This window comes from Mugil cephalus, chromosome 11, assembly GCF_022458985.1.
Source record: "Mugil cephalus isolate CIBA_MC_2020 chromosome 11, CIBA_Mcephalus_1.1, whole genome shotgun sequence".
NCBI classification, from domain to species: Eukaryota; Metazoa; Chordata; class Actinopteri; order Mugiliformes; family Mugilidae; genus Mugil; species Mugil cephalus.
In genome coordinates, this window is record NC_061780.1 from 8,911,561 (window position 1) to 8,934,724 (window position 23,164).

Genomic DNA, 23,164 nt, shown 5'->3' on the forward strand with positions numbered 1-23,164 from the left:
GCAAGGACGAAGGGAAATATTTCTCCTCTCCCTTTGTGAACAGGCCACCTTATTGGAACCCCCCATCACACCCATATTTAGGATTGATTAGCAGCATGAGAACAAACAATAATGGATCACATTATAATGTATGAAAAGCATTTAATAGCATCAACTAATGATTTAACTATGTCTCCTCCTGCAAAACATCTTTTAATTAAAGTGATAGTCTGACATTTTCAAAAATACTTTTTGTATAAAATGACTTATTATTTGCTTTCTTGCAGGTGGTTTGATGAGAAGACTGACACTGACACTCACTCTGTTAAATACAGGTCTTCGAAGGTCTTCTTGGCCTAGCATACGAATCAACAAGCGGCCTGGCTCTGTCCGAAGGTAACTACATCCAAATGCGTCTTGTCTGAATGACTGAGAATCACTGCCGGTTGCCTGGCAACCTTACAGAAACGTCAGGGAGTCACTATGTCCAGCCAAGAAATATGGTGCCTTCAAATGCAACGTGATGCAGTTCATCATGTTCACAGGAAGAATCCATATAAACGCCTCCCTCTTGTTGGATTTAGTTTTTGGAAAGCTCAGTGTTAATGAGATGTTAAGTGTTAGCTGACGTTTTCAGAAGTGACATGGAAGTTTATTTTTTAGGTGGAGGGTAAGTCATTATTTTCATAATAGTTTTGGAATTGCATATGTTTGAGGAGCATGCCGACTTCCACTCATTATGTCACCGTGCCACTGCATTACCTACATTACATTATTAGCTGCCAACATATTAACTGTCAGCCTTTGTTGCTTTTAGACGTAGCAGCAACGTTCTCATGATTTACGATGCTAATGTTACCACCCGAAGCCGCATCTGTACTCGGCTTCTCGTGTTGTAATCACGCACTGAGCAAGCACCATTTCCAGGCAGCAGTAGCGCTGCACATCTTTTTGTACATTTGTACAATCAGTGAGTGAGATTTAACATTGTTATTAGTGAGCGTTGGAGCTTCTTTCAGGAAGGTTCTATTACATTTGGGCAAGTCAGGCTGCTTGCTACTTCGATTAAGCTAAGATGAACAACTACTAGCGGTAGCCTTTGCTCCACAGGACAAATAGGCCCTTTCAGATTATTTCAAGCTCAATATGTATTATATTTGACAACTATTTGGTTTTTGATAAAATTTAAAGCCTCAACGGGGGGTCCGCGACTCCTAGGGGGTCCGCAGAGGTACTGCGGGAGGTCGGGGTGGTTGATGATACATTCTTCATATATTTTTCCCCAACAGATTTAAAATTTCTTTAAATACATGAATTCGAGATATTTTAGTAAAGGGATAAGGGAAAGCTTAATATTGAATGCAAAATGAAAATAATATGTAAGTTTATAAATAGCACGAGGCCGAGATTGATATAGAATAAATATAATACGTCTCTAACTAATCTCTCCATCAGTTTGGGGGTCCTTGGCCTGAAAAACGTTGAAGACCCCAGTGTTAAAGTACATCATAGTGTGCAAAACAACATCAGCAAAACTGTTAATTCAGGTTTTTCCTTAACACTGTCATATTAATATTTCTATGTTTTACAAAAGATTGCATATAGAACAACAAAAAAAAACACACACAAATTAAGTAACAACTCAACTGACTGGATCAAATTAAGCGTACAACTGGTGAGAAAGCCTCATAAACTGAAGTCTAAAGATGGATTATGTTGCGCAGATGTCCCAGATTAAATTTCCTGCCAATTAAATTTCATTGCGTAGTTAAACTCATTGTCCAATCGCAGCCTAACATTCGCACTGTGACGCACGCACAATAAAAACAAAACCAAAAAAAAAAAATAGACCAGCTTTGGCACCGACCTCTCACAAACTCGTACGGTCCAGGCAGCGATGATCCACAGAGAGATGCTGAAGACCAGCAGCACCGTCCCGGGGCAGATAGTCATGAGTGTTTTCATTACAAACCGTGTGTTAAAATGGACCTGGAATACACAGAACACACATAATCAGTGTAGCGCAGCTGATAAATGGTACTGAGAGTTATTATTGTGCTGGGTGGAAATCTCATCCTGTACTCTGTTTCCCCACACAGACTGGGTGTTTTACTAATTAGTCTTCTAAGCATCTTTTGATAGCTGGAGCACTCAGAGAATCTCTACTGTAATTGGAGTCGAGATCGGGACTTGCCCTCTGACTCGGGTCGAGTTATACATTGTCTTTGAGTAATTGGCCCATTTCAGTGTAGTTTTAATCTATGGCTCAGTTGTCAATAAGAGGCAGACCATCAACTCCTGGCAGACCGATCATTTGATGGCTGAGCCTCGGAAGGTTAAAGCGGCTGGTAAATGAGTTGTCATTTCAGAGCCGCACTTCAATGGCAGCTTCACCTCCTCTTCCCATCACTCTAGTCTGAGGGTCAGAATAGTGCCCTCGCAGTCACACTCCCAACTCGCTAAATTACTCACCCGGTATCGGCCCCAAATCTCCCACCGCCTTCCTCCCCTCCGCCTAATTTGCATACGTCCTTAAAGTGCGACGTCTCTGCTTCCTGCTCGTGCATTAATGTTTATCATTGAAAGTCGTTACAGAAGTGGCACCAATCATTTATTGTATGCCTTGCACGCATTTCTCCACACTCATATTGTACACTCATTCCGGTCCTTTCTTTTCATGGCCCATTTGAGCCGTATGCAATATCGTGTTCCCATTTCACGCTCCCATCTCATATTATATTGTGAAAGATCTGCCATAGCTTACATCTAAGACTTTATACACAGCGATAACAAAAGAAGGGGAAGGGGATTTGAACTGGTATATGAAAAGGAACAGGCTGACTAGAATGACAGAGGCAAAGGAATGACTCGAGATAGGTACAAAGATAGAGGGATAAAAGGGACAGCGCACACAGATTTAATTCAGATGAGAGGACTCTTGACCTTAATACCTTTACAACTCCCTCACCTCTTTCCAGCTAAACCTTCGCCAGCCGCACCTTTGAATGCACAGACACGCGACTGCAAATGCAAAACCTTTCTGACCTTATTGAGGGCACCTATACTCCTGGAGGAGGCGTCTGTGAAGAGTTTGCTGTGCAGGAGCATGACTCTGGCGATGAGGTAGAGGCGCAGGAACATGGGCACACTCAGCACCATGTCCAGGTCAGCCTCGGCCTGCGACGGTGCATATGAGAAGGCCAGCCGTGCCCGCCACTGAAACTTAAAGTCCCCAGGCACCGGGTGCACCGCCGACACCAGCAGCTCCAGGGCGATCAGCAGAACCCGCTCCATCGTCATGGCGATGCGCCAGTCGTCGGCTCCGTTGTCGATGACGAACAGCTGTGGGGACAGGAAGGACACGGGGAGAGTCAAGTGGAGGAGCGGGAACTGCGCTTCTTTTAATGTGCCACCGTGAAAACTTTTCATCACCACTCTTGGCTGACACAATCCTCTCATCAGTACAGTTGACTGATATGATGATTAGAGAAACCAGCAGCAATTCAGAGTAAATGTCTTTCCTGAGATGAAAAACACCGTCCATTTAATCAGTAATCTATTCAGTCTCCTCACAGTGCTTTGGCTCATTTTCATATAACCTGCAACTCTCCTCGTCTTGCTGAAATTAAACCAAAGATGCTGAGTCATCTGGAGCGGTGGCTCCTGAGCAAAAGAGGTTTCCATTTAGACAAATCACAATATTATTATTATTATCATTATTGCTTTTTTTTTGTTTGTTTGTTATTTTTAAAAAAGAGGCCATTACACCGTTAGCCCCACGGGCAAATGCCCAATAATGTTATTTTAATTGCAGCTTTCCCTCCTCCCATGTTGGTGTTTTGTGCTCGTAATTGGGGTGGCTGCTCCTGATATTGTCACCAGAGCGGTCATTATAAGAAAGCGGTAAGAGCGGGGCTTTATTATGGGAGCCCTCCTCCAAGCTGTGCTGGCAGGAGCTGCGGGTGGGGCAGGAGGTGGTGGGGTTGATGAGAGGAGCAGGCAGTGGAAAGAGATAGATGAAGTACAGAGGAAATGAAGAGACAAAGATAGGAGCGAGGAAATATCAGGGCACTGCAAAAACACCCCCCCCCCCCCCCCCCACCCTTTTTAGACAATACAAGAGGGCTTACTTTGTTAACACAAGGCAAATGCATCACAAAAATCAAGAAGAATATATTTCTGAAGCATGTTAGTTTGCGATAGAAACACATTGTTTTACTTCTTAAAGCACAACGGTGGAACTCAGCTGTGCACTAAAATATCTTGAGAGAGAGAAAGACAAAGAGCAGCAGCGAGTGAAAGGGAGACTAAACAGAAAGGTTGGGGCACGGGGAAAGAGATGAGGAACTCCCCTACAGTAAATCAGCTGAGTTTACCAGATGCTGTACTGCCTGGAGAAAGTGCCAGTGCTAACAATTGCTCTTTACCACATGATTCATCTCAAGGGCTTTTGGCCCACACAAACATTTATTTAGCAAAACAACACAAACACAAGAGCGGGTCAAACGTCGGAGCAAGCGGCCATGACAGCTCTGTCACAGCCAGCTGGTCGCTGTCGCCGCGAAACCGGACTGGAGCGCTTCCTCAGCCACCTATGGATGCACACGCTACAGAGTACATCATTATCTATATCAGGCGCGGCAGGGCGGTGTGTGTTTTCCTTGTTCTGCTGTTGTTCCATGTGTGTGCACACACGTTGAGTACATGTGTGCACACACATGCATGCGCAACTTACACACACACACACACACACACACACACACACACACACACACACACACACCTTAGCCTCAGTGTAAGCTATCGTTTGAGCCGAGGGTCAAAGGCTGACTGTATTCATTAATGATTTCAGAGAGCGTGTGCATGTGTGCACGCATTTGCATGTCTACGTGTGCATGCGCGTGTACTGTACTTGTGTGTATTTGTGTAAGCCTGGGCGAGTTGGAGAGAGTGTGCAGACCCAGCCTCGTCATGGTGACTGTTGCCAAGGCGACAACATCAAAGAGCAGCCAAGCTTAATTAGGATCCCCAGTGAGGGAGAGAGAGAGAGAGACAGAGAGGGAGAGAAAGAGAGATTGAGGGAGAGAGAGAGAGGGAGAATCAAAAAGAGAGAAAGCGGAGAGACGGTAAGATGGGAGGAAAGGGAGATACGAGAAAAAAAAAGACTGAGGTGTGTTCGACAGTGAGCGAAGAGGTACAGAGAAGAAAGCACAGGCAGGTTGCTTACCACTCATGTTCTGCAGAAATCTGAAAAGGTTTACGTGCATGTGTGTGACTGATGACATTCTGGTGAAAAAAAAAATCTGTTCATGCTGTCACATTACGGAGACTCACCTACTGTCGGAGGCAAAAACAAAAATGGTCCGTCTAAGTTAAACCACTGAATCTCAGGGTTCAGGCTAAAGTTAGGGTGATGACTGGAGTTAGGTATGTATAGCTGTGTTTAAGTCTCCTTGTTCCTGTGCGTTTGTTATGCACTAGAAGCCATGTACATTCATTCACCTGTCGCCATTCATTCTGTTTTTTCCCCTAGTCCATCTACCTCTCTGTTTTCCTCCTTCCATCATCCCTCACTCCCGTTCCTTCTACTGCTGAATGACATTTCTCCAAATCAAAGCGGAGGTGATCCAGTGTCTTGCCACTGGAGGAAATGAGCTCCTCTTCCCTTCGCCCTCCCCTCCTGTCCTCCCGCACACTCGTGCTGTCGGTCTTTTCCTGGCTAAATCGCCATGAGGAAGAGATAAATAATTAAATTCCATTAGGAAAGTAATCTGTCAATGGGAGTGAGTGAGTGCCACTGCCCTGCATGACCAGGACAGAGGAGCGAAAGGGAGTGGATGAGGGAGGACGGGTGTGGAAAAGTACGTAGGTAGGGGGTTGTCTATATGTTTGTGTCTATCAGGAGAAAATGTCAGAGAACAGGTGAAAATAAAGAGAAAACCCACAGGGAGAAACAAATAAGATCATGGAAGAATAAGAATAAGAAAAAAAGTGGTCTCTGGTTCTCAAAATTTTAACAAACTGTGGCATTACAGGGCAGAGAGCGGGCGACAGCAGACGAGACAGAAGCAGGTCAAAGTAAAAACAAACCCAGCAGGAGCAAAGGGAGACCAAAAGGAAGAGTGGAAAAGTGTGAAAATGGCAGCACTAAAGATAGACCGAGGTCTCCCTACAGGTGAAGGTGTGAGGTCTGAGGACAGTCTCCACCTCAGGCACCCCACCACCACCCTTCCCCGCCACACGCTCCCAGCGCTACATCTGCGACCTGCTGGTGGAGCTTGTGACCCTTCCATCCTTCCATGCATCCATCCATCCGTGCCTCCTGCTGCCCTCCGGGCCATCATACCTTTGTAAATCAGGTTAACTCCCTGATTGCCGATGTCTCTCATGACGGAACCAGGAGCGGTGCCGGCCGCTCTGCCATGCGAGTAACACGGGGCCACGTTGGCACGCATGCACGCATGCGCACATGCACGTACGCGCACGCAGGCGATGGTGTCGAATGCGGCGCACACTCTAAAGAAGAGGTTGACGCATGCAAATCTGACTTAAGTCTCCATTTCCCACGGGGGGAACGGAGAATAAACCTAAGTCTGGGACAGAGGCTGTCATAATCACTGAAGGAGAGTGTGGCAACGCTGAAAAGCACGCGCACATACTTTTACACGCACAAAAACGACCCTGGGGAACGTCTAGGTCCGACAGCATGGAAATCCCTGGAAGAGTAAGAGAATAAGTGGGGCGAGCCAAACACTCACAAGCACAGATTCACACGGCCTGATATATGTGAATATTCAGAGAGGATAACGCGTGTTCCCTGACTATAATTGCAGCTCTGAGGGAACACCCCTGTGGCTGTTTCTGTGTAGACGAACAAGAAGAGGAAGGGGAGAGGGTTCACTGAAGTGAAAAGGAAGTGTTGGAAAGCGTGAGAAATGAGGAAAGGTGCACATTTGACGTGTGTGCATGTGCAACGCTGCAGAGTTTGCCGTTAGAAAGTCTAAAAACAGCAACAGGGAGAGAGCGAACAGAGGATTCCACCAGTGGTGTCTTGAGACCAGGAATTTCCTTCATTTAGTGCAAATATGAAAGACAAACGGCTTCACTAAAAATGGCCGGAGGCTGGCGAGCCACAAATAGCATCTGATAAATTAAAATTTCTTGGAAATAAGCGAGGGTTTCTTTCATACTCCAGACGCCATGGTTTACCTCACTCTTATTTTCTCCTCTATTACAGTTCCCAGTGCAGATGTGCATTAGGTAGAATCTGCAGTACATGACATTCATGAAATGACCGCCCGAGTATTAGATATCTTGGGATTGCAGTTTAAATCAGATGAGAGAACCCTTTTGGAAGGTTACCGCTCACTCTATTATCCCAATGCCGTCTTTCCTGCCTTTGAGAGGCTGTGAGTGCCAAGCTTGTGTCTTCGTGATCAATGGATTGCTGCTAAAATTCTCCAAAAGTAACTGAATAACACAGTTCTATAATGCTTAAAGTGCACTAATGGACCAGAGAAACATCCCTTTCTCACACACACACACTCTTAGATTTTCTATTTGATTAACTTCAACAACAATTCAATTTTTTGCCTTTCAAGTCTAGATTTCTTTTCCAGGTTATGAGCTAAAATGACTGCGTTTGATTTGGAATAGTGTGTTTTTGTTTCTTGTTGCTGGGCATGTAAAAGTTTTTTTTTGTGTGTGTGTGTGTGTGTGTGTGTACAAAGAAAGGAAGGCCACTGGTGAGCTGGCATATATTAGTGAGTCATGCAACAGACCAGAACTTCAAATACATGAACACGCATGGACGTCCCCGGAGACTACATGAAACACATGGGAGATGGGACAAGCTTCCGAAATATCACTTGTTAGTACTTTTCTTAACAATCATTCTGGCTTAGTCTGATTTTGGTTGTTTGAATCATCTTTCAGATCACCCAAAGGGCCATTTTGGAGTCGTGATTCATAATAACAGCCTAAATTATATGGATTTTTGTTTTTTGATCCATCACTGGCTAAACTGCTGATATATCAGACACCAGTCTCCATTATTTCTGACCAATCTCAGTCTATTGGACTCACTGTTAACTCAGACTAATGGTGTGCATTTGCAGAGATTGGACCGTCAATCACACCACTTTCAAAATGTCTCCGTGATAACAGTCGCCGCTAAAAACAACATGATATCAGTGCAATGATCATCTGTGCATGTTTGGGATTCGTCTACACGTCGCTGCGAAGCATGTGGAGGAGAACAAAGAAGCACCGTGGTCAAAGATAGAAGTGATTCACCATAGAAACACATCAAGGACAGAGATAAAATCTTGATTACAAAATCTGATAATACTGATTTTGATGTTGCAGACTTAAGCCATTTTAATATATACTCACTGGCCACTTCATTAGGTAAACCAGTGAGCAATAAATGCATTCTAATATACTTATACCATAACCTTCATTAAAGCTTAAAAAATAACCGAGAGATATGTTTTTAACTTTTCATTTTGGGGGCTCTGCTTTGTAGTACTATTAAACTGTAACGTGTTGTACTGTACCCTTTTTTAGTCAGTGAGCTTGGCTAAAAAAAATACTTTTGAGGTTAATTCAGTTCTGTTTAACAGCACCACAAGCTACATGCTCCAAAATGAGCATCCAGTTGAATCACCTCATTAAGGTTGTTTAAACATAACCACATTATTTCAACATAAAGAGAGGATTACAACCTCCATGAAGGTGGATTTTAAAGGTGCGGGATTGTTACATTAGAATGCATTTGTTCTCACTGTTATTGCAGGTGAGTGTATTTCCCCGTCACTCAGTGCTCAGTTCACTGACCAAGTCTACGGAGGAGCAAGTGTCAATAAGCTCCCTCCAAAATTCACTTATGGTGTTAAAACTGTGAAATTCTCAAACTAATTCCTAAGGCAGGAATTATTTGACACGCGGTGGTGTTGCCATGGTAGCACGCTCAAGTTAATCCAATTGTGACAGTAACAACGGAGTGCAAATGTTGCACTTGCAGTGCTGCTGTGTTCTTGCAGGTGCAAAACGCTGAATGAAATCACAGACGTGATAATGCACTGAATCTGTTTAAGGGGGTTCCTCCTGTTACAACGTTTACTCCATGTCCCCAGGGTGTAATTAAATGTTCCTTGTTGCTGTGAAATGTACTTGAAAATACTTTTGTTAATTCCCAAATCCATTAATTTTATCCTTAGTTTTGTGTCAAGTTTTCACTGTGAAACTGGGAAGAAACGTGGGACTGGGGGACACTGTGAGTTTGTCTTGTTGGACACATTTGAAAGTTGAATATTTGAAAATGTCACTGATTTAATATTACACCTTTAAAACATTGACGGACGATTGGAGGTGAGTTTAAATAAAAAAGGATTAAAAATTGATGAAACACAACAAGAGATTTTACCCATATTACCCCCACAATACAACACGGTTTATCATTATAACAGCAGCTAATATTGTCCATACTGTAGCCACAAACAGAGATGATCATCAGGCTACAGAAGTTTGGTAAAGCTCACATCTTTGGATCAACACCAGTTTCTTTTTAATTTCACTTTCAATCTAATCTTTACTTTTACATTATACTACATTACTTGAAGTAAATTATCAAACTTCAAGCGGTTTCTTCTGGAAGCTTTATACTTTTAACTTTCTTCACACATAGGCAGTTCTAATCTAGAGCTACAAACATAAACAAACATTAAAGCTACGAGTTCAGCTAAATCTGCAAATTTTTTATTTTTTTTTAAATGAACCTTAAAACAACTAATAAAACACGAAATATCTTTTTGCAGTCCTACTCTGTGGATGCCTGGACGGACTGGAAGTACATCTGTAGATGTGTAAGAACAAGCTGTGCTTTTAAAATCTGAATTCATTTATTCCAGACTGATTTCACATAAAATGCCACCACTTTTTCATGACGCCAGAGCCATCAGGGTCTGATGGCTGCTCGCAGTCCAATCTTGCGCTTTTATGCAAATCAGAGAGCAGAGCTGGAAATACCAGACAAGAGACACCAATAACCACCTGAGCAGTCACAAGAGAACTGCACACCTTTTGCTAGGACATTAGCAGGACACAGAGGAGTCTTATTTTGGAATGAATGCGAGAACGGTGTGTCCGATTTTCATCACCGCTCCACTTTAAGAATTCTCCCACTATCAGGATTTCAGTAATTTTTAGGTTTTATTATAACGTCCTCATCATTATCATCAGGCACCTTTAATAATGTGAAGTTGTCATTTGATGACATCTATCATGAATTGTTAATAGACATTTTATACAGTCTTGTATGTAAGCTATGTCCCGGCTAACTGTTAACCCATGTAAAACTAATATGTTGTGACCACAGTTAATGGTAGCTGTTCCTGAAAATGCAAGGATATTATTAATTTAGGCCCCTAGTCATTTATATAGAGGTCGGACCAGCAAGGGATAAACGCCCTGTGTTGTGAACAGTGACATCTAAGACTACCCTTTCGTATTCAGTTCAATATGAGCTAAGATATAATTAGCTCACCCGAAAATGGGCCAGTAGTGTTTGCATAATGTCACTTAACTCCTGCTGGCAGACTTCAGGGAGTTAAGACTCCATGTGATATTAACGTTAGCCACACAGAAGAAGTGCAGATTTTCCAGTCAATAAAGGCCAATTTAACGTTATTTGTCAAGGGACATCTCGCATAAATGACAGGTGCCGTACAGGTCAAACGCATGAATAGACAGAAGATATATTTAAGACGAGAGACAGTAGGTCCTGCTCTAAATCTGTGCTTTGTGGTACTATTGATTGGCGCTGAGTTGTGCCAACACATGTTTCATTTATTCTGATGATCCTATTTCAGTCAGTGGCTAAATAACACAACGCTATTTTAACACCCCAAACTAAATCTAAACCATGGATTACCATCTGAACCATGTTGTCTGTTGCAACATGAACTGAACATTGTAGGAGTCATGAACATTATAACAGGATATAGTAGGATTTAGAGCAGGACTGTTTTAGTGTGCATCTATTTTCCACTAGTGTACCTAGTGTACAAAACAACTCCAGGGAGGCAAAGACTACCCCAGTACTCGCAACAAATTACAGAGAGTACCTTTAAGCCCGGGGCATTTTTAAAAAATGTTCCCAACAACATATTATCTGAAAGCAAGTTTAACCACACAAATTTGCTTCATCCTTCCTTTCATTATTCCAAAATCCTTACTTTATAAATATCTGAGGTAAAAGAGGGTTACTTCTTTACCATGCAAGGAGAAACTGACTTTCAGCAGCACTACAGGATAATGCGCATGTTGAAAGTTTAAAGAGGGGCACGTGAAGTTCATTTACTCAATGAGGTACGTAAGAACAGTCGAGGAAAAGAACATTAAGCGTTTCAGTTTTTCTGTATCAGAAATGGAAGAAGCGAAGCCGCCGTCATGCCAGTGACGCTCAGCTGACTGAGCACAAAACTGCAATGTTCTTGCTTCGAATCAAACATTTCTCATGTCAGCTGCTTGTCTCTTTGCCCCGTCACTTTTCACTGCGGTGCCAGAATGACAAAACCTTCTGTAGCACACACACAAAAATGTATTTACAGGACCTACAGTTAACGCTAACTAATTAACACAATGTACAGCACGTTGTTTCTCCAACTGTGTTATGTACAATAACTGAGGTACAGCTGAATGCATCATTGCTCTATACATACATGCCAAACGACCTTCATTCGGGAAACAACCTGAAACCAGACTCACTTCATGACATACAGTACATGCTAGTTATATCACCTGCCTGCTCGTGCCAAGCCTGTTTGCTTAATATGCACGAGCGGTATTTAATGCACCTATTTATCACACACACACACACACACACACACACACACACACACACACACACACACACACACACACACACACACACACACACACACACACACACAGATACTTCTGCTCCATGCCATGGATGGATTTACCTTCTAGGAGCGCCCAAGGGGAAAATTTTCATCTTGGGCACATATTTACCTCCACATGACAGTTTCATTATTTCCCCAGGCACCCTGAAAACCAACTAGCACTCTGATATCGAGACCATTGATCCAATCCATTAGATGACTGATAGGGAAGTCATTAGATTAAAAAAAAATGCGCACTCAAGCTTTTGCAAAAATAACCTCCTTTTTACAGTGTGTGAATTAATTACCGTACAGACGCCAAACAAGAACCACAAGTTTACCGTTAAAGTAAATATATATATATTTACTTTCTCTTTCTTTCTTTTTTTACACCGTAACAAAGGAAGAAAAGGAAAGAAAGAAACAAATGATCACATCGCAATATGTCCTAAAACAATTATAGTCTTAAAACTACATTTTCACCCAGGCAAGCATGGACCACAAGATGTAATACCTGTCATGGCTGCTACTGCATTACAAGCAATGCACACTTATAACAACTTTGCCATTATTCAGAATAAGTAGATTCCAATGTGTGGAGCAAACTTGGGGCTTTGGGGGCCTCTGTACAATTACCCGCTGTGTCCGGCTGTTCATCCATCCTCGACACATGTTTAAGGTCCCATTTGGTTTAATTATTGCTTTTCCCTAACAACATTATTACTGTCCGGAGCTAAGAGCTCAGATGGTGGCAGTGAATAAGGAAAATATTTGTAATCTGTAATGATTCCCAATGAACTACACTGTAGACTAGATGGATTGTTTTGCCTTGCTCCCTGCTGAGCACAATTAGTTTGCGCTGACAGATTCAATAAGACACTGAAGTTGGAGAGAGAGAGAAGGAAGAGGAGAGAAACTTCCAAAAGAGGAAGAGAGATGAGAGGGGACGAGAGCCGAAAACACACAGAGGACACGGTGAAGGGCTGAAAGAAAAAGAGTGTGAAGGTTTTTAGAGGGAGAGAAATGCAGACGAGTGTTGAAGTACAACAGGAAAGGGCAAGTAGGTGAGAAGTTGAATGCTGTCTAACAAGGGAGGAGAGGACTCAAGAAGACAGGATGGGAAACTCAACAACAAAATTGAATTGAGGCTCAATGGAGGAGAGGGGAGATGGACTTAATCTGATAATGACGGAGAAGCAGGAGGAGGAGGAAGACAGGGGAAGGATAGACAAAGAGAAGTGTACACGTGGCGGTAAACAAAAAGTGCTGAGAGATAAAAGACCTGAGAGGGGAGAGGGAAAGGGAGAGAGAGAGCAGTGGTTAAGTACCAGCTAAACCCAATATAACACGGCTGTGATCTCGAGCGACTCATCCTCTCCAGAGTGTATGCACAGTGTACATGGATGTGAGTTTATGTGTATTTTTTTTTGTATGTGCAATATCCTGCTACAAGCTGGGCAACATGCTCCAGCAGCAGAGTGTGTCAAAATCTGAGAATGAGATCTTTGTTGGACAATACCTTTCATTTCGCACTACATTACTTCTCATAAGTGTGTGTGTGTGTGTGTGTGTGTGTGTGTGTGTGTGTGTGTGTGTGTGTGTGTGTGTGTCTGTGTGTGTGTGTGTGATAAATAGGTGCATTAAATACCGCTCGTGCATATTAAGCAAACAGGCTTGGCACGAGCAGGCAGGTGATATAACTAGCATGTACTGTATGTCATGAAGTGAGTCTGGTTTCAGGTTGTTTCCCGAATGAAGGTCGTTTGGCATGTATGTATAGAGCAATGATGCATTCAGCTGTACCTCAGTTATTGTACATAACACAGTTGGAGAAACAACGTGCTGTACATTGTGTTAATTAGTTAGCGTTAACTGTAGGTCCTGTAAATACATTTTTGGAATTAAAGTGGTAACATCAGCTGTAATCCCACACTGCTCTTAGCTACCAAGGCTTATATCTTAGCAAGCTAATGATGGGGTAACTTAACTTACCATCCACCTCTGTGAACAGCAACAGTTTATGCACTTGGATGAAAATTTCCATTTGCTCGGTCAAGAAGAGGCCATTCGTAGGGAATTTTCTTTCCCCATTTGAAGGAAACATTCAATTTATCAGAATCTGTGTTTGTTCATTGGTGCCAGGGATACGCACTGCCAGGCAAACGTTTGGACACACTTTCTCATTAAATTGAATAAGAAGGTGAGTCCAGCGTAGATACTGAAAGTACTGATGAGATATCTTGACCATCTTGAGGTATCCACAGTGTTTCCCTGGTTATTTAATGGTAAAGAACGTTTATTCATATTTTAAAGGTACGTGTGAGAAAACTCTTCCCATGTTAGCTCGCTAAATTGCTAGCCCTGTTGAGCACGCAGTGTTTTAAGTCGTAAACACAAGCTGATGACATATCACCAATATATTAGACTAATTGCACAAAACCTTATCTATGTGTATCCAGAGCTTCATTGTAGTTATGTGTGTATTTATAGATATCAGCATGATTTTTTATGAGGCTAACAGACTGAGGTCAACACCACACCAAATGAATGCTAATGTTCACAGGTTTGATGTTTGTTCATCCAATATTACCTTAAAAAGAGTCAATATTACACAGTTTCTGCTGCCCCTTTATACACTACACTGTTTACTTTTGCTGTCATTCCTACAATTCCCACAAAGATGAAACTACGAATGCTAGAACATTTCTAAAAGCAGCCCAGTCAACCAAAATTGTTTGGAAAAGATATGGAGACAAAACAGCCAACTTCTTATTTTAACTTTGATCAACCTTTAGTTGCAGGTTTACATAATTTTCCTGTGCAATGACGAATCACTACCAATGTGTAAGGTGTGCTCACCTTTGGTTTTTGCTCCTTACAAAGTGATGGTGATAATCTGGCTGAACTGTTTTTGTACTGTATGACCTCAATATCACTGTGTTCCTACATGTCGGCTATTTTATTTTGATGACATTTTTATCATATCGACGCCCACGTAAACCAGAATTAGCCTTTAAGCTGTCAGCTGCTGTCGAGTACAAAATACTTCTATAATAAATGATCACTGTCCCCAATGAAGTTATTACCAAAATTGTTTTTGGGTTTAATCCCAACCTCATCTCCCTCGTCCTGCTGTGATTGCCACCCATACCTTTACAGTACCCTCCCCAAACTCCTATCTTCATTTAATCAAAAGGAATTATTCCTCGAGTAGATTAAAGGGGGATCGTTTTATCTCTCTCTCTGTCTCTTTTTCTCTCTGTTGTCTGTACAGTAGCTACTCTCAATCTCGTCGTCTCCTGACGGTATTAGCGTGCTTGTCACGTGCGGCAGCCACAGTGTGTGTGGGTGGATGACTGACTCCGTATGTGGATGTGACATCAAACTTGTGCGTGATCAGAAACGCAGGGCACTTTTATCAATGAGCTCTTAACCCTAAATGCAAACACACTTAAATACAGGCGTACCACATGTGCACACTGAATCGACTTCTTCTCATCATGAATCTTAATACACAGAGGCTGCCTCTTACAGGCTGATTACCAGTCTATCAGTCCCTGTGTATGACAGTGAATAAGCAACCACCATCTAGTTATTGATCTGACAGACAAAGAGCCTGAACCTCAGAGCAGAATGCATCAGAATCCCCATCACAGACCCGCTGGAACTTTAATGGACATTTCTAACAACATCCAAGCTGTGATGTAATGAAAAAAAATATCACAGCATTAAACTAATATGTAGTTAGATGGATGAGTGTGGCTCTGTGGTTTAGGTGGTGGAAGTAATAGCTGGTGTGGGGGCACTCATTGGGTCTAATTCCCGCAAGGCTCCCATAAATAGTCAATGCGTATCGATTGCGAATGGCTTCAGATGAAAACCGGCTAAATGACCATGGTACCATTGTATTAGTGAAATGACAAACAGAAAACTAGATATCGTGAAGCATGAAAGCATTTCTGATTGATTGTTTCAGCCTTACAAGAGTTTCAAGCTGGGTGTGTTTGTGTGGCTGGTGTGAGCGCTCGAGCCTGCATGTTTGTGTCCTCCATGCATCTCTCGAATGACAGAATTGTTATCGGCTGAATAAGTATTAAACATTCAGTGTGTATCTACTTGATAGAAAGTCTTGCAGACATTTCGGTCGATCCCACCAAGACTCTCATTAATGTCATTAATTGGCTGGAGTCGACACACACCTGGGTCCCCTGGTCTATCTCAGGAGCCTGAGGGACAACGACCTAATGTGAACAATATGGACAGAGCACAGATGGGCCTCTGCATGCATTTGAAGAAGCGCAACAGAAAGATGAACAGAAATAGGAGACGTTTGGAAAATCCCTTGCCAAGGTTTGCACGATGAGTCCCCTTCTAAATGCCAAACCACTGCATCCAGCATTCAATTAGCTCAGCTCAGCATAAAGACTAGATACAATGGGACACAACAGCTCGCCAGACTGTCTCTTAAGGGAACAAAGTCCACATACCAACATCTAATGGCCCATTCATTGGGCACTTGGCTCCATTAATTCTGTAACCCATGCAATGAGTTGGTCAGCTAAAGACGTTCATTGTGCCTTACACCGAACTCAGAAAACCCCCCCAGGGCCACTGTGGATGGTTCAGAGTGGCTGGCTATGACGTAGCTCTTTTTAGATCTTCACAGAAATACTTAGGATTCAGTTGCAGATTGGGCTGTAACACCATGTAAATGACTGTTCCCGAGACGTGCCAACGCTATGAAATAGCCTGCAGTCGCGGTTTGTTGCCTTCCCAACTCCAAGCACAGTGGGCAGACACAGCACAGGCTGTTTTGGAGAATTTGAAACGTTTTTTATTTATTTATTTATTTATTTCTGCCAGGACACCATCTGTGTGCTCTTGTAGTCTTTCAATGATGAATTCTAAAGGTGTGGACAACGAAAAAATCTCCTCAGATGGCCTCAGGAAAAAATAAATCGACGCACACAAAACTCTCATGGACCTGGGCAGATTATAAAATGACATCACACCGATGCACATCTGGTGCGGCACAATGGTATATGTCAACTGTACGGTAATCGTATATGTCAGTGAGCATTGATATGTGGTTTACCTGAACTTCCCGAGCATGGTAGGCTATGATGAGCCCCAGCAGGATGACAGTGGACAGGCTGATCAGACACTTCAGTGCCAGAGAATACATGGAGCTCTGCAAAGAGAAAAAGCAACATTTGTCATGAGGGACAGTGTAATACACAGTTCAGACTGACTTGTCTCAATGGTTGGTTTAATATTCAAGGTGTAATGATGGGCAATACAAACTTCAAAGTCTGAACTTCCCGGATGTCCCACTCACCAAATCATCTGCTAAGCAGCATGTGAACCACAGTACACCCTCAGAATAGATAAAACTAAGTAACATTTCCAAAACAGAGGCTGAACAGAAGTCGAATGCTAGTATTCAACCTGTCAATATCACTCTGCAGCCGAGCTCTAAGGCCTCTGCTTGTCTGGTTTCGTAGGGCTTATAATCAATACACTGGGGGAACTTCCGATCAATACAACTCATAGCACTTCAGTGGCTTCTTTAACCCTCTCACCTCAAACACTCAGAGCACAGCCACACTTAACTGGAGTTACCACACGCATGCGTGCACTCATACGCTTTCGTATATTATCTCATTTGCTGTTCACAAAAAGTGTTTTGGACTGATTTGTTGGCTGTGCTCTGGTAAACGTGTTAATTTCAGAATGCACTGGTATCTGCTTGTGGTAGCGAAACATGAATGAAAGTACGGTTCCAGGTGTCACCATAACACCAGAAAGGATAGAGCGCCTGGGTAGCACATTTTAAATTTAGAAATGACCTACCATGTAGAGTATGTGCACTGAATCTAAACCATAACCAAGGGATATGTTTATTTTTGATTGGCTGACAGATGTCCGTTCAACACCACTGGTATGCATAGGATAGGATAGGACATTAAACTGCGAATAATCACAGCGGTTTATTTTGATTCTTGTCCTCTGAAGCGTCCGGTATACCACCCTCACCACCAACAAAAAAGGATTCAGTTGAGGACATGTCACTCCAATTCAGCTTCTGTTACTCTTTTCTCACCTCATTTATTTTTGTCATGCATCAGGAAATTTAGAGCCGTGCTTGTGGCACCGCCATCCCCCAGAGTAATGGCACAGTCGAGGCAATGTTGGCCTGTCTGTCAATCAGTCTGTCCAGAAGGAAAACTTGGAATATTGGATCGATTACCACGATATTTTATACATGGTGAAAAACTGATTAATTCTACTTTTCGTCTTGGGCCAACAAATGTTGGTGAGCCCCAAATTCTCCCCCTCACACTTAAACTGAATTGAAAAGGGCTTAGTAGAAGTGTTTCGTTACCGGCTACGATTTCAGTTTCATTCTTTCCTATAAGTTAACTTGGCTTAGCATAAATTAGATATTAAATTCAGAGATTTTAATATGAACGTATCTTTTAACCCATTCACTATTAATAACATAACCTGTGCAATTCAACTTTTGTGTGAAAATGGAGGAAGCTAATAATCCTTTAGCTAATCTCAAGGAAAAATGTAAACACGTGGCAAAAATACTGTACGTATCTATCACTGATCACACTGTGTAATTTCACTCAGTTTTTCATGTTAAGAAGGACGAGTTAAATTATCAGGGACCGCACCTCCACTTGTAATCCTTTCTGAATGAGGCTTTAGTCCCGTGTTATCCTTAGGGCTTATCTCTGTCAGCTGTCCACTAATAATAATCACTATAATTTCCTTTAATTGTTTTGTGTACTTGTACGTAGGAGTGTCTGCTATTATGTGCAATCTTATCTTTCTTGTCTGTTTTCCTCTTCGAATGGATTAAGGCATGCATTTAAATCAAGGCTCTTCAGGGACTTTTTGACTTCTCCTTCTCCTTATTCTCATTTTCTGTAGTTTCTGTATCAGTTCAATTACATGAATGTAACTATGCCTTTTGACCAAAGTGGACTTAATCAATTAAGAACCATTAGAAAATGCTAACGTCAGCATTGCTAATAATTTACTGCTTTCTAGTTCCATTGTACGCCTGGGCCCTTGGCTCTGGTGCCACATTCCTACAGAGGAGGTAAAATGATTTAAAAAGGGTCCATTATTCCTCGGGCATGATTTTCGGCTGCAAGTTAATATGTATTTGGTGCTCTGGAATGTATCTACTGCAGGATGGTTCCGAGGTTTTAGTGACACAGGCAACATTTGTTAGTAGGATTAATTCATAGTTGCTTTTAATGGATTTATTAACAGTAAGGAATAAACTGACGTGCTATAAAGCCAATACACGCCAAACAAGCTTCAGACAGACTGCTTTCTCATGATCTGCCATGTGTTTTCTATCTATGAATGAGACATGAATGACTGCGATATTGGCTTGCTGACCCTTTTCAGAAGCTGAATTGGGGGAGAATGGTTTACCAGCTTTTTAGTGTGATTCATTAACTTATAATTCAATGCCAGTCGTTCTTGAAAAGCTTTTCCAACCTGTCCAACATCGGCCAAAACGGATTCTGCACACACGAGCGAAGTGTTCGTATTCTGAAACAAATCACTTAGTTTCACCGGTTTTAAAAGTCTTAGAAGTGAAGCCGGCTGCGTTCAGTGTTTGTCTGCCTAAAAGCCACATTCACTAAACTGATCCGATCGTCCACATCAGCTCAAGGACCATGTTTTGAATTGCAAAATATGATGCCCCCAGAACCCACCATCGAACATCCATCTTTGGGATCAGCGAGGCCACATTAAGAGCAGCAGCAACAGCGAGCGGGTCCACCTTAAAGACTGCCGCGTTTCAGATCAGATATGTCAGCAGTTCAGTAGGTTGCTATTAAGCATTCATCACCAAACATCTCTCAGTCTGAGTACGCACTCAGAGTTTAGGCACATATTACTCAGCCTCTCCTCCATGACGTTATTAAGCAGAACCCACATTGCATTTTAGGTTCATGAATATATATTGCAAGTCAGCCTCCTGGAAAATAGAGTGTGTTAGTTTGTTATTGTGTTTATTTAGGGTCTCTCTACATGCTTCATAGCCTTAATGGTATTAATTCAACATCAAACAACACTCCGAAATACACACACTGAGTCTAGTTTGTTAATCCGCGCAGACATCTTCCTCTGGTGAGTACCTCTTTTCCAAATAATTATGAAAATCCGAGAAGACGGAGTACAAGACCCTTACCTCCATTTATATAACACACAAACATGCACAAACACATGCAAACACACATTTGTTGCTCATATCACCGTGGTTATGGGCCACTGCACAACACTGGGAAAACACCATCTAGCTTTAGCCCACGCTGATTTCTTCACATCAGTTTGCCCAGAGCTCGAGCTGTCTTCTGGTGTTTATGTGCTTGTCCTTTCTGTGTCTCTCTCCTCTGCTTACATCTCATTTGTACTCACTGAAGCGAGCCAGTTGCAAAGGAAGCCTACGCTGTTGTGTGCTAATGAGAAAAATGCCGGGTTCAGCTTCGACTTTTAGCGGTGAATCTGTTTAAACACAGTCACACTGGTGAGCTGAAATGTGACTCGCTTTGAGCTTGCGTCCCGTCTCTTTGTACTGTCTCACTCTTCTTTCCCTCTGCAGCCGTGTGTTCAGGTTTTTTCATTTTTTTTTTACTATTCTGCCCATTACTCTGTTAAAAGCATTTTGATGCAGCCTGATTCCATCTCACTTATTCCACCTGTGCGCTGAATAACTCAACTGAGAGGGAGATATACAATACGTAATTAAATGTCTGACTTCTGTTCATTTTAGGAATGTAGCATCTCTGTTCTAATCGCCTGACAGTTGTCCATTAGTATGAAGTACAGGACACTTCGGACTCAAGTGTTTGTTCTAAATAAATGCGCAAACATCAGATTCTAAAACAGTCCAAGGTCAGAACATACAGATGTTGACCGGTGCTGCGTGTGTGCGTTCACTACTAATTCATTTTAAATTTCAGTTGCAGGGGCTTGGGCTGGGCCAAGCTTTGAAACTGTGGAGTTTATGCAACCTGTTCTACAGTTTTGATATTATTATTTACTATCTTGCAGAGAGAACGTAGCTTAAAGACTGTAAGCAGCGGGGAAAAAACTCTACCAGCACCTCTCAAACTAACTAATTAATGACAAGTTTCAGGGGTGGATTATGTTCAGAACGCTTTCTTGGCAAGTTGCCATGATTTCCTTTCTTCTGACTACAAATCCTTCAATACATATCGTGGGATTATATTATACAATGTCTAATCAAGTTGTGTCACACAATTAAGCTTTCACCCTTATCGCATTGCTCAAACTATGTTTTTCTTTCAAAACACTCTAACGTAAAAATGACTAAAAGAATAGTTCTTGTTATGTTTCTATGCAAACGATTTGTGGAGTCACTAGTGACCCGGGCATATAAGCTGCTATAAGAGGAAGTGAAATCCCATATATTGTGTTGTCAAGGTCTTCCATATGAAATCACAAGTGAGTCATTGGTTCAGTAACCCTTGGCAATAGATGCTGTTCGTTGTTTCATAGAATATATACATATATATGTGTGTGTGCGCGCGTATATGTATATGTGTATATATATATTTATATGTATATATATATATGTATGTATATATATATATGTATATATATATATATGTATGTATATATATGTATGTATATATATATATATATATATATATATATATATATATATATATATAATTTTCTTAATTGTGTTTTTTTTTTGTGTATTGTCAACTGAAAGAAAAAAGGGTTTTAGTTTGCTCAGACTGAGCCCTCCATGTGTACATGTGGTCTTCCACTGAGTCATGTGTTTTCTGGTAGCTCAGATTGGACTAACCAAACATTGCCTGTGGAGAAGTTGTTTTAAACGTGGTTGGTTGGTTGCAATTTCCACTGCCACAACCTGATAAACTGGACCTTTAAATAATGATTTTGAGGTAGGCATTTGTAACTTCAAAATAAGCTAAAATGTGTTATATTTCCAGCAACCTCAATGTTATATATGACATTAACTACACGTGTTTGCATGCATGTGGATCTCCACTTGTGCATGTGTGTTTCTTCTCCCCTTTTGTTTTGCCCAGCTGTGTTAAAGTGTGCAATTAGTGCGTATTGATCACTGGCTTGGTGGACAGCATGCGGAGATAATGAGCTTTTTGAGCTCCTTTAGGTAATTTGACAGACAGACACGCACATACAGAAACACACTGACAGGCAGACAGAGGGTTTTCCTCAATTGTCCCCGCCTCACCCTTATTGACACAGATGTGAGCGCAAATACACGTCGCTTACCAACACATTACTCTAGTAGTGATAAGTCGCTCACGACGTGCGTCCGTAATGAATTTCAATGAGCATGAGCATGAACGTGCGCGTGTGCGTGAATGAGTGAGCGTGTGTAATGGCTTAGCCTTGGGGGTCTCTCCCTGTCAGAGTGATGCCTTCATGCAATCAGTCTCCAGGGAAACAGGCAGTAGTCGGAGGAGCGATGTCACCTTACCAGGATAAACACAAACACCCCATACATGCACTCGGCTGCAGACCGGCACACGCCATTACGGCCGCGCACACTCAATTAAATCTAGACAAAGGGAGATGTGAACGCACACACACATCAGCAGGTGCAACCATGGGAACTAATATGACGGAGGCGAAGACATACACAGTCCATAGGTGTGTATACACAGAGGAGACAACGTATACACTGTGACGTGAATGTTACCGGCAGATGATGCAACCCCGAGCGCACCCATGTGTCCCAGCACACTCACACGTACAGATGGAGGCAGCTTAGCCTCGTTACACCGAAATAAATGGGAGCATATTTGTACCTGTTAGACCTGTGGGATCTGTAGCCCCTCAGATGCCTGCGATTTACAGAATGAAGGGAGTGTGGAGTGACAGTAAAGGGAAGAGGAGGAAGCATATAGAAGTGCCGAGATGGCTGATAGACCCTTTAGAGAATGTTGGGAGTTGGTGAGTTTAATTCCCTAATCATCCTCATGCTCTGTTTGTAAGGCAGCACACGGCAACTGTAAGTGGCCCAGCTGAGAAAGGTCTAGAAAGGTCCGCCAGTAAATGTCTTCTAGAAATGTCATAGACGGGGGAGCGAGGGCGAGAGGCAGGTAGAGACGGCAGTAGCGCACGGGGAGTGAGGGAGATGTTGTAAGCCCGCTGAGAAGGCACTGACCCCTCGGGAACATGGAGACATATTTAAGACTCACAGAGGGAGCGATATAAACACT

The 23,164-nt window shown here is 42.3% G+C and overlaps 1 protein-coding gene across 1 annotated transcript in view; it reads right to left on the bottom strand.

The window, feature by feature from the left end:
• Positions 1–23,164, bottom strand: part of kcnn3 (potassium intermediate/small conductance calcium-activated channel, subfamily N, member 3) — a 47,078-nt gene that overhangs the window by 17,241 nt on the left and 6,673 nt on the right. Inside the window, exons 3-5 of the mRNA XM_047599135.1 lie at positions 16,981–17,076; positions 3,025–3,321; positions 1,847–1,968 (exon numbers count right to left, since the gene is read on the bottom strand). Coding sequence (XP_047455091.1) covers positions 1,847–1,968; positions 3,025–3,321; positions 16,981–17,076 — 515 coding nt within the window. The remainder of the gene's footprint in view (positions 1–1,846; positions 1,969–3,024; positions 3,322–16,980; positions 17,077–23,164) is intronic.